General features: G+C 37.6%; 1 protein-coding gene across 1 annotated transcript in view; it reads right to left on the bottom strand.

Moving 5' to 3' along the window:
- Positions 1–2,396: 2,396 nt before the first annotated feature.
- Positions 2,397–13,695, bottom strand: part of Cd53 (CD53 molecule) — a 21,619-nt gene continuing 10,320 nt past the window's right edge. The window contains exons 2-8 of the mRNA XM_005388932.2: positions 9,716–9,795; positions 8,374–8,562; positions 7,080–7,154; positions 6,480–6,575; positions 4,907–4,987; positions 4,099–4,182; positions 2,397–3,248 (exon numbers count right to left, since the gene is read on the bottom strand). Of these exons, the coding sequence (XP_005388989.1) occupies positions 3,177–3,248; positions 4,099–4,182; positions 4,907–4,987; positions 6,480–6,575; positions 7,080–7,154; positions 8,374–8,562; positions 9,716–9,778 (660 nt within the window). The 5' untranslated portion in view covers positions 9,779–9,795 and the 3' untranslated portion in view covers positions 2,397–3,176. The remainder of the gene's footprint in view (positions 3,249–4,098; positions 4,183–4,906; positions 4,988–6,479; positions 6,576–7,079; positions 7,155–8,373; positions 8,563–9,715; positions 9,796–13,695) is intronic.

Below are 13,695 nucleotides of genomic sequence, written 5' to 3'. Positions count from 1 at the left end.
GAAGAAATACAAATGACAAATAAATACATGAAATAATGTTCAACATCATTGCTTATTTGAGAAATGCAAATTAAAGCAACAGTGAGTCTCCATCTCACCCCAGAAAGAATTGCTATCATCTGTTAACAAACGCTGGAAGGGCTGTGGTGAAAAAGGAACACTTCTCGACTGTTGGTTTGAGTGCAGACAGGTGCAACCACTGTGGAAATAAGTATGGAGGTTCCTCAGAAAGCTAGGATTAGAGGTCCCATTCAATTTATCTATTATCCTTTTGAGTATTTTCCCAGAAGATTATAAACATCATACCACAGCAATATATTAGCACCTATGTTTATAGTAGCACAATTTGTAATGGGTAAATTTTGGAAATGACCCAAAAGCCCATGAATTGAGGAATGGATAAAAAAGATATGTTATTTTTATACAATAGAGTACTACTCAGCCATAAAGAAGTATAAATTGAAACTTTTATAGTTAAATGGATGCAAGTTGAGACCATACTCATAAATGAAATAAATCAGACTCCCTTGTGTGAACATTGTATTGTCTCCCTGGTGTGATTACTGGGAGAGTAAATAAGGTCTAAAATATATAGTAAATATTGTGAAATGGGAAGAAATTTTTCAAAAGGAAAAAGGGACTAGGATGGGGAAAAGGAAAAAAATGCAAGTCAGCTATACTAGTAGTGTCTCTTAGCTCATTGAAAAGGAAGGTTTGTGCTAAGATCGATTAGAGAAATTTTAATATGCCCATATCTTGTACTCTGAATAACTACATTAAAGATAAAGCATATGCAATGTATTAATTATACTTATTCTATTATTTTGTTTTGAAAGTTTTTTCTTTTTTCCATAAAATAGAAAAAGAAAATAGATATTGAATGATATATTAACATAAAAATATAGATGGTCCCTCAATCCATATCAAACTTTATGAGATTAGAGAAACCTTTCTTATAGAAAAGAAAGGCTTCAGATTATCCAGAAAATGGGTAAAGGGTAAGTGCAAAAAGTTGATCAATATAAATAAAGCCTCCTACAACTAAATAAAAATTAATAAAGCAAAGGCATCAAGTGCAAGAATGAGAATGAAGAAAGTGAGGCTGGTGATCTAAGAATGGGACATGCCGTGTAGAGTTGGGCAGATAAAGATCTGAACTTTATCCTAAGAATAATCATTGGAAGGTATTAAGTATGAAAATGTCATAATTATATTTAAATTTTAGAAATATGTGTTTTGCTATACTGAGAACAGATAGATGGAGTCAATGGTACATATTAGGAAAATAGATTGATAGTAGTGGACTACTGAAGCGATATGGATGAGAAATAAGGTGAGGAGAGCAGATAATTTTGATAATATTTTGTAGGTGAATAGTTAGAACTTCACACCTGACTAGTTGTTGGGAGTGAAGGACAGAAAAAAATAAACAATAAAGCTCAGGTTATGGTTAAGTAAACTAGGTGAGTGGCTTTTATCACCCAGTGATGTGGGGGGCAGAGGAACATGTTTGAAAGATATAATGCTATTTTGCTTTGTATATATCAGAAAGGTTTTGTACTTGTAAAACTCCAGGAAATATCTCCTTTGTACCTTTTGTGCCTAGGAAAATGTGAAAGATGTTGAATTCCCTATAAGCTACCAGTTTTCCTTAAAGGGAAGTAAGAGATCCTACACAAAAGCTTAAGAACAGACATTCTCCATTCCTTTTTCTGAGTTCTGTACTTCGGGCTGTGTATTAGATATGCTCTGATTTTCTGCCTTACAAATATAGTGACCATATAGACAATTCATTATCTTCTTTTCTTGATGCAACAAAAATGGCACAATTCTCAACCTCTTAAATTAACACCAATAATCCCCACCCCATGGTATTCACAACCTTGAGTATGGACTGAACTTTTTGAGTCACTTCAGGGAACTGGGTACAGCAGAACTAATGTGATGACATTCTCCAGTTAGTTTAAAAAAGACTATGGTTGGGTGTTATATCTGATTCTCTTTCTTTGATGTCCCACTATGGGGCACACCAAGGATATTATAAGACAGCCCCCTGAAAATGTGTGTGTGGCAAAGATTTGAAGCCTGTCAACAACCATGTGAGACACTAACAATGTACAATGTCCCAGTTGAGAACTGAAATGACCGCAACCATGCCTGACCACTCAGCTGTAGCTATATAAGACATCACAAATCAGAATCATCCAGCTAAGCTGCCCCTATATTCCTGATCCTGCTGAGCTGTAAGATAAGTGCTTGTCATTCCTAGCCGCTAGATTTTGGATTGATTTGTTATTAATACAATAGTTTGTTTCTAATGAACTTAGCTTGTTGCCTGAGCAATCAGATTGAGTCACACAAGAAGTGTTTGAAGTGTAGGAGTAAGAAAATTGCAATTGACATCACAAGCTATTTTATTTCTTGAAGAGTTAATATAATACAATAACAAATCTTTTATGATAGAGAAATAACATCAGAACCCTTCTGAATGCTACTATCAGCCTCACCACCAGAGACAACTTGTGCTGTTAAGTTCTTTGGCAGTTATGTAATTCAAAGGCTAAGAGTGGCTGTATCTTGAAATCAAGATTTAAATCACTGGATAGTTTTTTGAAAGACAAAATAAATCAGTAAAGCATTTTGAAATGAAACCTTGTCCTTTGAAGGAAGAATATTCTGTATTTCTTGTATCCAACACCCCTGGTTAAAGAAGAGTATTGTGACTGTGATCCAGTGAGTCTGGCTCCACAACTACCTTCAATATATCTCTTGAATTACTTCATAGAGTAGGCTGAGCATAAGCTAGAGGTTGGAGACTGATTTAACAACCGAAGGATGCAAACATTTAAATACTTCACCCACCCCTGAATTTGAGCCATTTGTGCCACAGGTTTTCTTCACCTCTTGTATCTAAAAATAATTCAGGTATGTTTCACCACTTTGAGGGACATGACTACTGCCATTACTAGATAAGTGAAGGTCTTGCTATCTGAGTAAGGAAGTGCCTGGCTAACACCTTCTTCTCTGGTTATATAGGACAGGGACCCAAAGAGGGAAGAGATAAGAGGAGGATAAAAGATGTCAGTCCATCAGGTGATCATTTCAGGCTTCATGCTATGAATGGTTTTAGATTTCCAGAGAAGAAACAAATCTCTCCAATACAAAGCAGTTACAGGTCACAGCCCTATGGCCTGGCTGGTTTTATCAATCTGACAGTTTAGGGTCAATGCAAAGGCCATCCCCAGCACCTGAAAAAAGAAGAGGAAGTGTGAGGCTTTCATAAAAAAGTCATTTCACCCACAACTCTAAAAATTGACTTCATAGAAAAAGAAAACATCTAACACATGGGGATAATCTTTCTCACTATCAATTCCAATTCTTTCTTATTAGCTCTGTCTTTTTGTTTAAGGATATCTCTGTGTAATGATGTGGGGAAGATGATGGTAATGTAATGAAGCATAAAGTTTTGGGACAATTTTGTTTTCTTCAAAAGTCACAGAACCTCTGCTGCTGATACAGGCAAGTTCTGTTTCCTGAACACTGTGCATCAACTTGGCTCTCCCATGCCCTAGCCACCTTGGTTTCCAAGCAGAGAAATATCATTTTTCTCTCAGCTTCTTGATTAAGCCTTAAATAATCTATGATATACCCAATACTTGGGTGGAAAAATGTTAGAAATATTACACAACAACAACAAAGAACACAAATTACTCCCAATTCACCCTTCATTTGTCAAACTCAAACTTCCACAATCAATTCTTTCTTATTATACAAGGTCAAAGTTTTCATGTGTGCTGTTTCATCCAGATAAATTGAGGAGGGATCAAAGTGAGGTTTTGTCTTGGTAGCTTTTAATTGGGCTGCAAATCACTCATCTCTGAAGGTGAAGTTAGATAAATAGATGTACTTATAATTTATTTTCTGTATGTCTTAAGTCAAATTGGTAATAATACCATTTGCTACTTGACTGGAAAATTCATATACTGATAAAAATAGATAAGGTTTATTATGTACCTATTATGTAACTATTACTGTTCTAAAACTTTATATGACTTAACTCATTTAATTCTGATTGTATTGCTAGGATTAAACTCTTACCTGGATCATACATATACAGATGATAATGATTCCAATATACAGGAAATTGGAATGAAACCAATCTTGTGTTTTCATATAGCAACCCTAGGAGCAAATTACAGATACAAGTGGAAGATTTTTTGAGAAGGTAATTTGTGTTTTGTCTTATATAATACAAGGAGATTTAAGTCATATATTATATTTTTATTTTCTTTGAATGGATAAAGAAACCAATATTACTAGAGGATATTAAATTGGAGACTTTTCTGGTGATATTGTCAATACAATGGCATTTAATGTAGAAGTCCTAGATCCTTACCCACAGAATTAAACTAGCTCCCAAAGGGTAGGTTAACAATTATTTCCTTATGTTCTTTGAATGCTCAGTGTTCATCTAATATTTAAAACCATAATATAGGCTAAGCAATCCTAGGTTTAACTTGCATGTCAATAACTAGTGTGTCTATCAACCCTACGAACTGCCAGAGACACTGTTAGCTGGTGTGTGCCACTGTTTTTCTGCACACAGCAAAAAAATTCTGGGGATTCTCAAACCACCTCAAGTATGGATAGTATGTGGTGAGAACAGGATTTTAGGGACTTGGTCTGATTGGAAGATGACTTTTCTGGTTTGAAGATAGGCAGGTTGTTTTAGCAGTTAAAATGACCATTTCCCAACCTCTCGCCCCTTCATTTATGATTCATTTCTGATTCATTTCATGAAGGGGCTGAATCCTGCCATCTCCAAAGCAGGCCTAGAGACATAAGTAGCAGGTTAAGATTTACTAACTCAAAGATATGGATATCAGGACCTTTACCAAAAAATTACCTTAACTCCTTGTTCAGGGGGGCAAGATGCTGGTGGGTTTCCGTTCCAGTCACTTGTCTGATTTACACCACAACAGTGCAGCTAAAAGACAAACTCCCCAAAACATGATGGTTAGATTGAAAAATGAGAATCAGAAAGAAAACTGGAGCTTAGACAAACAGTGGCTATTCAGATCTGTCTCTATAACAGAAACTCTAGGATTGTACTATACTCATGGACTCCTTAGATCAAAGTCCTTTCAAGTCTGTGATACTATTTTATTCACATCACATGTCTGTGAAGTAGAGAAGCCAGGTTCAATTTATTCACATTTTATGACCACAAATTGTACATCCAGGGGATGATCAAGCTGGCCACATCTAGTTTCACCAACTAGACCACAGAAAACAGGACAGTTATACACTATGTACCTGCTTATGTGATTCAACAGGAAGTACCAACTACAGTAGTCTTTTCATAAAACAGAACCTTATCAAGCTTCAGTCACAAGGTTTTTTGGAAACGAAGAATATCTTACACAAAAATACTTCAAGGAAGCAACTAGCAAGACATAAAAAGTGGAGACATTTATAGGAAAAAATCCCATAACTTCTTCCACAAAGATGTAGCATAAACAAAGAAAAATACTATCTCAGATTAAAAAACAATATTCAACTATAATATATGGCTCTTATTTAGATTTTGATTTGAGCAAATCAGTTTAGGTGATTTAGAGAAAATTAGGATAATTTCTATTATAGACTGTATATGGGCGATATTGAATGGGTAAAACCACATCATGTTGCATATTTGCTTTAAAATAATCTAGCAAAACCTGTGGATAGAATTAGATGTGATGACACTGGCAAAAGGTCAACTCTTGTAGCTGGTGATATAGCCCTGGAGATTCATTTTGCTAACATTGTCTTTACATTTGCATATAAAATTACATAATAAAAAGACTTCTAAACTGAATTGAAAAAAATGAATTGCAATTTAGAGAAGATGACTTTCCCAAAGCCATTCAATGCTAGACTCAATGCTCTCATTCCTATATTATTTCTTCTACTCCATACTACACCAGCATGTGTTCCTAGTGCTCTTCTTTGAGACATTAACTATGCTTGTATAAAGTTCCTTAGCCCTTTTTTATCCCCCAACACATGGAATTAGTAAATATTTTTGTGGATGGGGTGGATGTGAGGAATGGGGTCCTGGGGGCTAGGTAACAAGCTTAATTTGAGTGAGGGGAATTCAACAGAGATGTCTTGTATTATACAATTACTGGTTTTGGTAAACTTTTGGAAAACAGGTAAGTGACCCAATATGATATATTTAGGTTTTCTTCACATCTTATTAGGGCTTAAACAATGAGCTTATCTGAGTTGGTAAAGGATGAACAAGAAAATGTAGAAAATTTTGCACTAAGAAGACTGAATACTATCTCCCCTGTCTTTATTGTTAAGGAAATATTCTGGACCTGAGGGCCATAGACAGTAGACTGACACTTCCAGGAAAAGAGTACTCATTCCCAGGGATTAAGTGTGGGAAATGAAGTTTGGGCTGATCTGAGAATAATTCCATCTGTACTCACAAATGACTGGATAGAGTCCCACGCCGCCTTGGTGCTGTTGTCTAAGTAGTAACGTTGGATGCTCTCAGTCAGGCCCTCAGCCACATAGGTGTTCAACTGGGTAGGCCATGTTCCAGAGGAGAAGATGTTGTAAAAAGCAAGTGAATTCAAGAAAGTGAGTTCATAGTTTTCCTAAGAACTATGAAAGTGAGAGGAAGGTATACTATATATAAGGGAAGAGCAGCTGAAGATGAGATGGCATTGAAGGAAAAAGTACACAATGGACTCTTTATCTTCCTCAAACTATGGTTTTATGTAGGAGGAAAAGGTATGATTAGAGCAAAGACTATCCTTGAGCACTGAGACATTCTTCATGACCAATGAATAAGGAAAGCAGATGAACAAGTTTAGAAGATAAAAGTGTTTTACTGTTCTTTCCAGTCACCTTTCAAAGCACACTTAAATACAATATCTTTTATAACATTTTTTCCCTAATTACAATTAACCTCTCTTTCCACCATCCTGCATTTAGTTCCTACTTGTATTATAAGGATTTATTCTGTACTACACCCTCTCCACTCTCTGCAATAAGACAAAGAGTTGCGTTCTTTATAACTTTACCTTCTGTTCATACACAAAGAGCAGGATGGCCAAGGTCACCTCAGTAAGGAGGATAATCAGCAGCAGGACAAAGAACTGGGAAAAGAAGAGACATCATGATAGTGATCTCAGTGTCTGGCCCACCACATCTGCTGGGGAACATCCAGGCAGGTCTCTGCCCACAGTCAGGATGTTCCTGTTTCTGATTCCTCAGGGTTTTGTGTGCCTTCTCTTGTTTTATGAAAACTATTTGCTCCTTTCCTATAACTACATTTTAAAGAGCATATCAGAAGTCTTGTAACTTTGTTCTCTGGTATCCATTATGCCTATCAGATTAGCAGGCACATAATACATATTCAACATTGACCATTGAATAAATGAAGCCTTTACCACCTATTGGTATCAACCTATTGAAACAGTTGAGCAAAAGACAGCACTTTGTCTTTACAAAAAACTATGTCTTTACAGTTTGGTGATTGACATTTTCTACTAGATCAAGGCTACCTCAGAAAAAGGATGGATGGTGGTGAAAGTTGAGAGGTGTCCTATACAGATTAGGGAAAAGAGACACCCTATTATTATTTCTCTTACAGTTGATCGGCAAAGAAAAGATTAACCAAATGACTTAAGAAGAACCAAGGTTATCAGGAACCCATAACTATGGATTAGAGAGGTGCAATCCTACCAAACTCTGTCCTGGGAATACTAGAAATATGTAGCACTCCTCTTTCACAATATTTGAGGGTAAAACCTAAGTCTGAGTGCATTTCAGAATGGTTACATGACAGGGAATGACTGAGAAGCTCTCCGCAGTTATAGACACCACCTAAGTTAGGTCAGTCTTGCTATAGACTGTCTTGGGCATATATGAGTTAAGCAAACATCCACTGCTTTTTGAGGAGGGCCTCCATGCTTAGAAAAGTCTAGTGATTATTTTTCTATCAGTTAGTGACTCCAGGTCAGAACCTGAAGTATGTTCCAAAATGAGAATTTAGGCAGATAGATGACACTTGACTTCAACCAGAGTTGGAGAAAAAACTAAATTCCCTTGTGGTGAAGGGAATTATAATGACAAAAGTCATTATTCATAGAGGACAATAGATGCCAGGGAAGATAGTCATGCCCTCTCCCACCAATTTCTAGGATCCCAGTCAGAAACAATATTATTGGTCTGGATAAACTGGGCCTATCTGAGGTGCCAATCCCATATTTTCCCTGTGCCTATATGTGATCTACCAAGAAACCTATTGTCTGGGATTTGAAGCATCAACTATCCCTCCCCTGATTTAGAACATCACATGCGGTAAGGACTTACCGACATAAGCAGACACTTATTCTCCTTGATAGAGCCCATGCAGCCCAGGAAGGCAACCACCATGATAATAGAGCCCACGACGACAAGAATATTTCCCAGTGTGAGGAAGGGAAGTTTATGGAAGAGCACTCCAAAGTTGTTATGGATCAGGAAGTAGATTCCAAAGCCCAAAATGCAACAGCCACAGAACTGAAAGGAAGAATCCAGTAACATTCTGAGATAACGCGTGGTTCTTGATTATCTGCTTATCCACATTCTCAGTTTTCTGAGATCAAAATCACCTCCTTCTATAGATTCAGTCAAGACTCTCATTTACAACTTCTTTTCCCAGTTTTCCCACAGTCCTAGAAAAGAAGAAATTCCTGCATTTTCATATGGATTCCTATTCAGATCTCATCCTAGACATTTTCAAATACCAAGGAAAGGTCACCCCTGTGAGTCACACAATACTTCTACCATATAAAAACTAACTTTATGCTTCAAATATCCCACTTCTTGTCCCTCAACTACTCACTCATGGTTTCCTTTGGAAACTAGGGAATTGTAAAGGAGATGATTTCCTTAAGGTAGCTAACTTTTCTGGGTAAAACACTACAGAAGCCAAACTTTTAAGAATCATGTTATGGACACATGAGCCCTAATCTATCCTATATATAAAATTCAGTTGCTGCATTTGATAAAGGGAAACCTTCCCAGAAAAGGTGACTTCACTTTCTTTTTAATTTTAAAAATAAAAGGAGGAAAACATTAACAGACAGACAACCTTTTACCCAAATAGCAAAAGAACAGTACAGACAATACAGAGTTACAAACAAAGTAGTGGGAAATTAACAATGCTTGTTGTATTACATACTGATATTTTCACTTTCAATGAGTTATTCTTTCAAGATACCAGGGGGAACACATTCTAAATACCTAAATTTTCATTTTTTTTAATCTATAGCTGTCAGCTCTGAGCAGCAGTCTAAAACCCCCAAAGAGAAACAATACCTCCATTGATAGCAGCACTATCTTTCAGTTTTGTAAGCTTATACTATTGTAGGATGGGTAGAGAGAGAAAATTATTACTCTTTTCTTCTGAGGCTTGGTGTGCAGGACACGATGGAAATATTCATGAGTTTCATTTCATGCCAGACTCTTTTTTTTGAAACAGGGTCTTGGTCTGTAGTTCAGTTCAGGCTGGCCTTGGGCTTGGGGTTATCCTCCATCCCCAGCCTCCTGAGTGCTGGGATTATAGGTTTGCACCATCATGCCCAGCTCATGCCAGACTCTTTGTAGGAGAGAGAAAGTGAGTTTATTGGGTAAAGGTTAGCTCAACCATTCTCAGAAGAAACACACTTACCCAAAAGAGCAAGTTGAAGAAAAATAGGACATACTTCAGCAATTTCAAGCTACTCATACCCATGCTGCAATATCCTTGCCCTAAAAAATAGAAAGAAGACAGGAAGTAAGTGACCTGGCTCTGCAACATGTTAACAGACTCAAAGCACACATTGTCAGGATTAAGGAGCACCAGCATCACCTTGGGTTTGAACTTTGGTTCCCTCTGATGTTTCCCCAAACTCTCTACTGTCTTAATTCCTGAGCTGAGATACCCACTGGCTCATGTTTAACATTCACTTTTACTCCCAATTCAGCAAGCAGTACTTAATATTGAATCAAACACTACCATGATTTAATTAGCCAGTTTCTTTTTCTTTTTTTGATGAGCCAGTTTCTTAAATGCCTCAAGATCTATACACATATTAAATTTGGTTTGTAAATCTCTATACCTGAAATTGAGGGGTCACCATACCTATGCCTTATTATTTTTCTTATTGCAGAAACATTTATGATATTTCTTGTTCTGCATGTTGTGGAAGATGGGACTATGACTAAGTAGTTACTATCCTCCAGAAGATGTCAGTCTTACTGTAGAAATACAATAGGCCACAACTACAAAATGAGGAAGTGAAAATGGAGCATGGATTTTTTTAAAAAATAATATTTTCTAAGGGGGGATATCTATGCTTAAAATCTTTTTCTCTAGTCTAGAGATGCAGATAGAAACTTTTTGAATTTTCTCTCAGAGGTAATAAGATCCTATTGAGGAACTCATTTTTAAACTGCATGGAACTGACATATAAAGCAGAATATCAGTTAATGATTTATTTTCCTTTTCCAGTGCAAGTGCTGTTTTAGCAATCAATAGCACTTTGTTTATAGTGTCAAGGTACCCAAGAATCATATAGTCTTGAGATAGTTTGTTCAAGATAAATAAACCTGGTGAGGTACTTCTATTCCATAATGGAGTAAATGTCTTTTGAAAACACCAATTATTTGTATAGTATGTGTCTCATAACCTGTTCTTTTTCCTTTTGTTTCCTCTTTTCCTTCTTGCCTTGATCCTCAGGGTTATACTTAAATTTACACTGTTACTTTAAGTTTAAATAAAGTTAATAAAATTATAAATGTTTTAGGATGTACATGGGAAGTTACAAAAGGATAATAATTTACTACACAGATCTTCGAAGTCAAACTTGATTTTTCCTCTCACAAATGCCACCAAATAGCTTTGTGAATTTGAAGGAAAGAAAATATTTGCAGTCAGTTTTTCTTATGGACAATGGGATAATACTTACATCTTGTAGGGTAGATGAGAAGATTAAATTATGCAACACATAGTATATGACATGACTAATAAACTATTTACTCTCAGTGGACCAGTCTTTATCAGGAGTGGATGATGGATGTATATGTTTCTCAGGCCTTTATCAGTATTATTCTGACAAAACATCTCATAGACTAAAACACATTTATGGTAAATAATCTTATCCATCTTATCTAGAATGTTTTTATTAATTTAACTCCTAGAATATTGTTATGGCTTAGATCTAAAATGTCCCCCCTCAAATTCCCGTACTTGGAGGTGGAGCCTGGCTGGAAAGGATAGGTGAGTGAGGGTGAAACTTTTGGTGTATTCTTGTCCCAGCTCCTCCTTTTTGTCTCTGCTTACTGGTCTCTCTCTCCTTACTGGCTGCCATGAGTTGATTATACAACTCATTTCTGTCTTAGCAGACCATGAACTAAATTCCTGAGTCAAAATAAACCTCTTCTCCTTTAAGTTGTGGGTGTCCAGTATTTTGTCCCAGTGACAGTAAAGCTAATGAATACAAATTTGGTACCTAGAGTGAGGTTATTGTTATGAATATACCTGACCATGTGGTTTAAAAGCTGCTAGAACTGGTTTATGGGAAGATTTTGACAGGTTTGGAGATGCTGACTACAGAAGCCCTAAAATGCTGTAAACTAAGGTTGATGGGACATTTTTGTCAGAGCACAGAATGTCAGAATGCTGAGAATAAGACAGACAATAAGACCAGACTCTGGAGATTTCAGTTGGGAGCAAGAACTCCATTAGCAGTTGGAGTAGAAGCGATGTGTGTTATGCCCTGCCTGCAACACACATATGCCAAAATTGTCCATGTTTTGCCCATGTCCTGAGACTTTGTAGGAGACTGAGAATTAAAGTGGTGGACTAATTAATCTGGCAAGTAAAATTTCAAAGCAACATTCAAGCTGTGGGGTGGGTACTACCGGCTGCTTTTAGCCAGATCTAGAGTAAAAATCAGGAACAAAAAGTGCATGTAAATGTTTTCTGTTTCATCAGAAGAGAAGTACCTACAAAATGGGCGTAAATGAGAATGTGGTTTCTGAAAAGATTAGTGTTAAAAAGAAACCAAGTACTTTGCATCAAGACAATAAGATAGCTTAAAGACATCTCAGGAATGCACAAAACCCCACCCTTCTCAGGATCAGAGGTGCAAAAGCATAAGCCATTCATCACAAAAGAAAGCCCCACAGATTTCTGATCACTCAGGGCTACAGAGTAAAATGCATCCTAAACTCATTCATCTAAGCACTCAGAGGCCCCTGCAGCTATGATCCAAGGGAGCCTGGTTACTACTCCAACTGATGGCAAATACTGACATCATCAATGTGGTGCTGGTTTTATAGGCATGTAGAATGCAAGAGTTCTGAGCTCAGGGAGTCTTCCCCCTGTATTGCAGATGAAGGCCTAGCAGGCTAAGCAGTAAGCCTCAGAGAGTGCAGTATATGAAGTTTTGAGGCTGAAACTGAAAGTTCAATGGAGACCCCAAGAGGCTTGAGAGGCTAGAAATGCGGAATGTCTGCTGAACATTTTACAAGCCACAGGGACTTAGCAAACTTGGCCTAAAAGACATGACACATGAGCTACAACCATTATTACCACTGGGGCAGAGCTGTCCAAGTCATTTGGAGCTCACATCTTACCACTACCTGCGCTGACTACTAGACATATAGCTACAGGATATAATATTTGCTTTGTTGGGTTTAAATCTTGATTTGGTCCAATTTCTGTCTATCCTCTTTTCTCTCATTTGGAACAGGAATGTAACTGTTTTTTTTGTTGTTGTTTTTTGTTTTTCTTTTAACAGGGACACATAGCTAAGAGTTTATTTTGAGTCTCAGAGGAGACTTTGGACTTATACTTTTCAGCACTGATGGAACTGTTAAGAATTCGGCAACTCTTAGAGGTGGACTAAATGCATATTGTATAATGAGATGCACATGAACTTATTGGGGGCCAAGGCAGAATGTTATGGTTCAGGTCTAAAATGTCCTACAATATTCTCATGGTTGGAGGTGTGGTGTGATCAGAAGAGGTGGGTCACTGATAGTGTGACACAGAAGAGTATATTCTCATCCCTGGATCCATCTCTCTCTCTCTGTCCCTCTCTCTCTCTGTCTGTCTCTGTCTCTGTCTCTGTCTCTCTCTCTGTCTCTGTCTCTCTCTCTCTCTCTCTGCTTCCTGGATGTCATGAGTTGAGCACCTTCTTCTCCTCCATGCCTCTCTTCCAGCCTGTTTCTGTCTTGGAGTTGGCCAATCAAAGACTGAAACCATAGTCAAAATAACTTCTCTTCATTTAAATTGTGGATGTCACATATTTTGTCCAAGCCGTAGAAAAGCTAGCTGAAATAAATGTGACATTTGGCCATCCTTATTTCCAAATTCTTTCAAATTTTTACTTCTACCTTTTGCATAATATATGACAAGCAATACAAGAACAAAATACCCAATACAAGAACAAAATACCCCGGCCTCGTGGTTTCCCGGAAGGAGGGCTTCCGGCACACAGGGAGCTGCGGGTGGGGAGCGCCAGCCTTCTGGTTGGCTAGCTTCCTGCCTGCTGGCTCCCGGAGGGTGGGCCCCCAGCACACGGGGAGCCTCGGGCGGGGAGCGCCGGTTTTCGGACCAGCGACTTACTCCCAGCCTCGTGGTTCCTCGGAAGGAGGGCTTCC

The sequence above is a fragment of the Chinchilla lanigera genome, unplaced genomic scaffold, assembly GCF_000276665.1.
Source record: "Chinchilla lanigera isolate Chin_1 unplaced genomic scaffold, ChiLan1.0 scaffold00034, whole genome shotgun sequence".
NCBI lineage: Eukaryota > Metazoa > Chordata > Mammalia > Rodentia > Chinchillidae > Chinchilla > Chinchilla lanigera.
The sequence above is the reverse complement of the archived record's forward strand: the minus strand, read 5'-3'. Positions and strand labels throughout refer to the sequence as shown.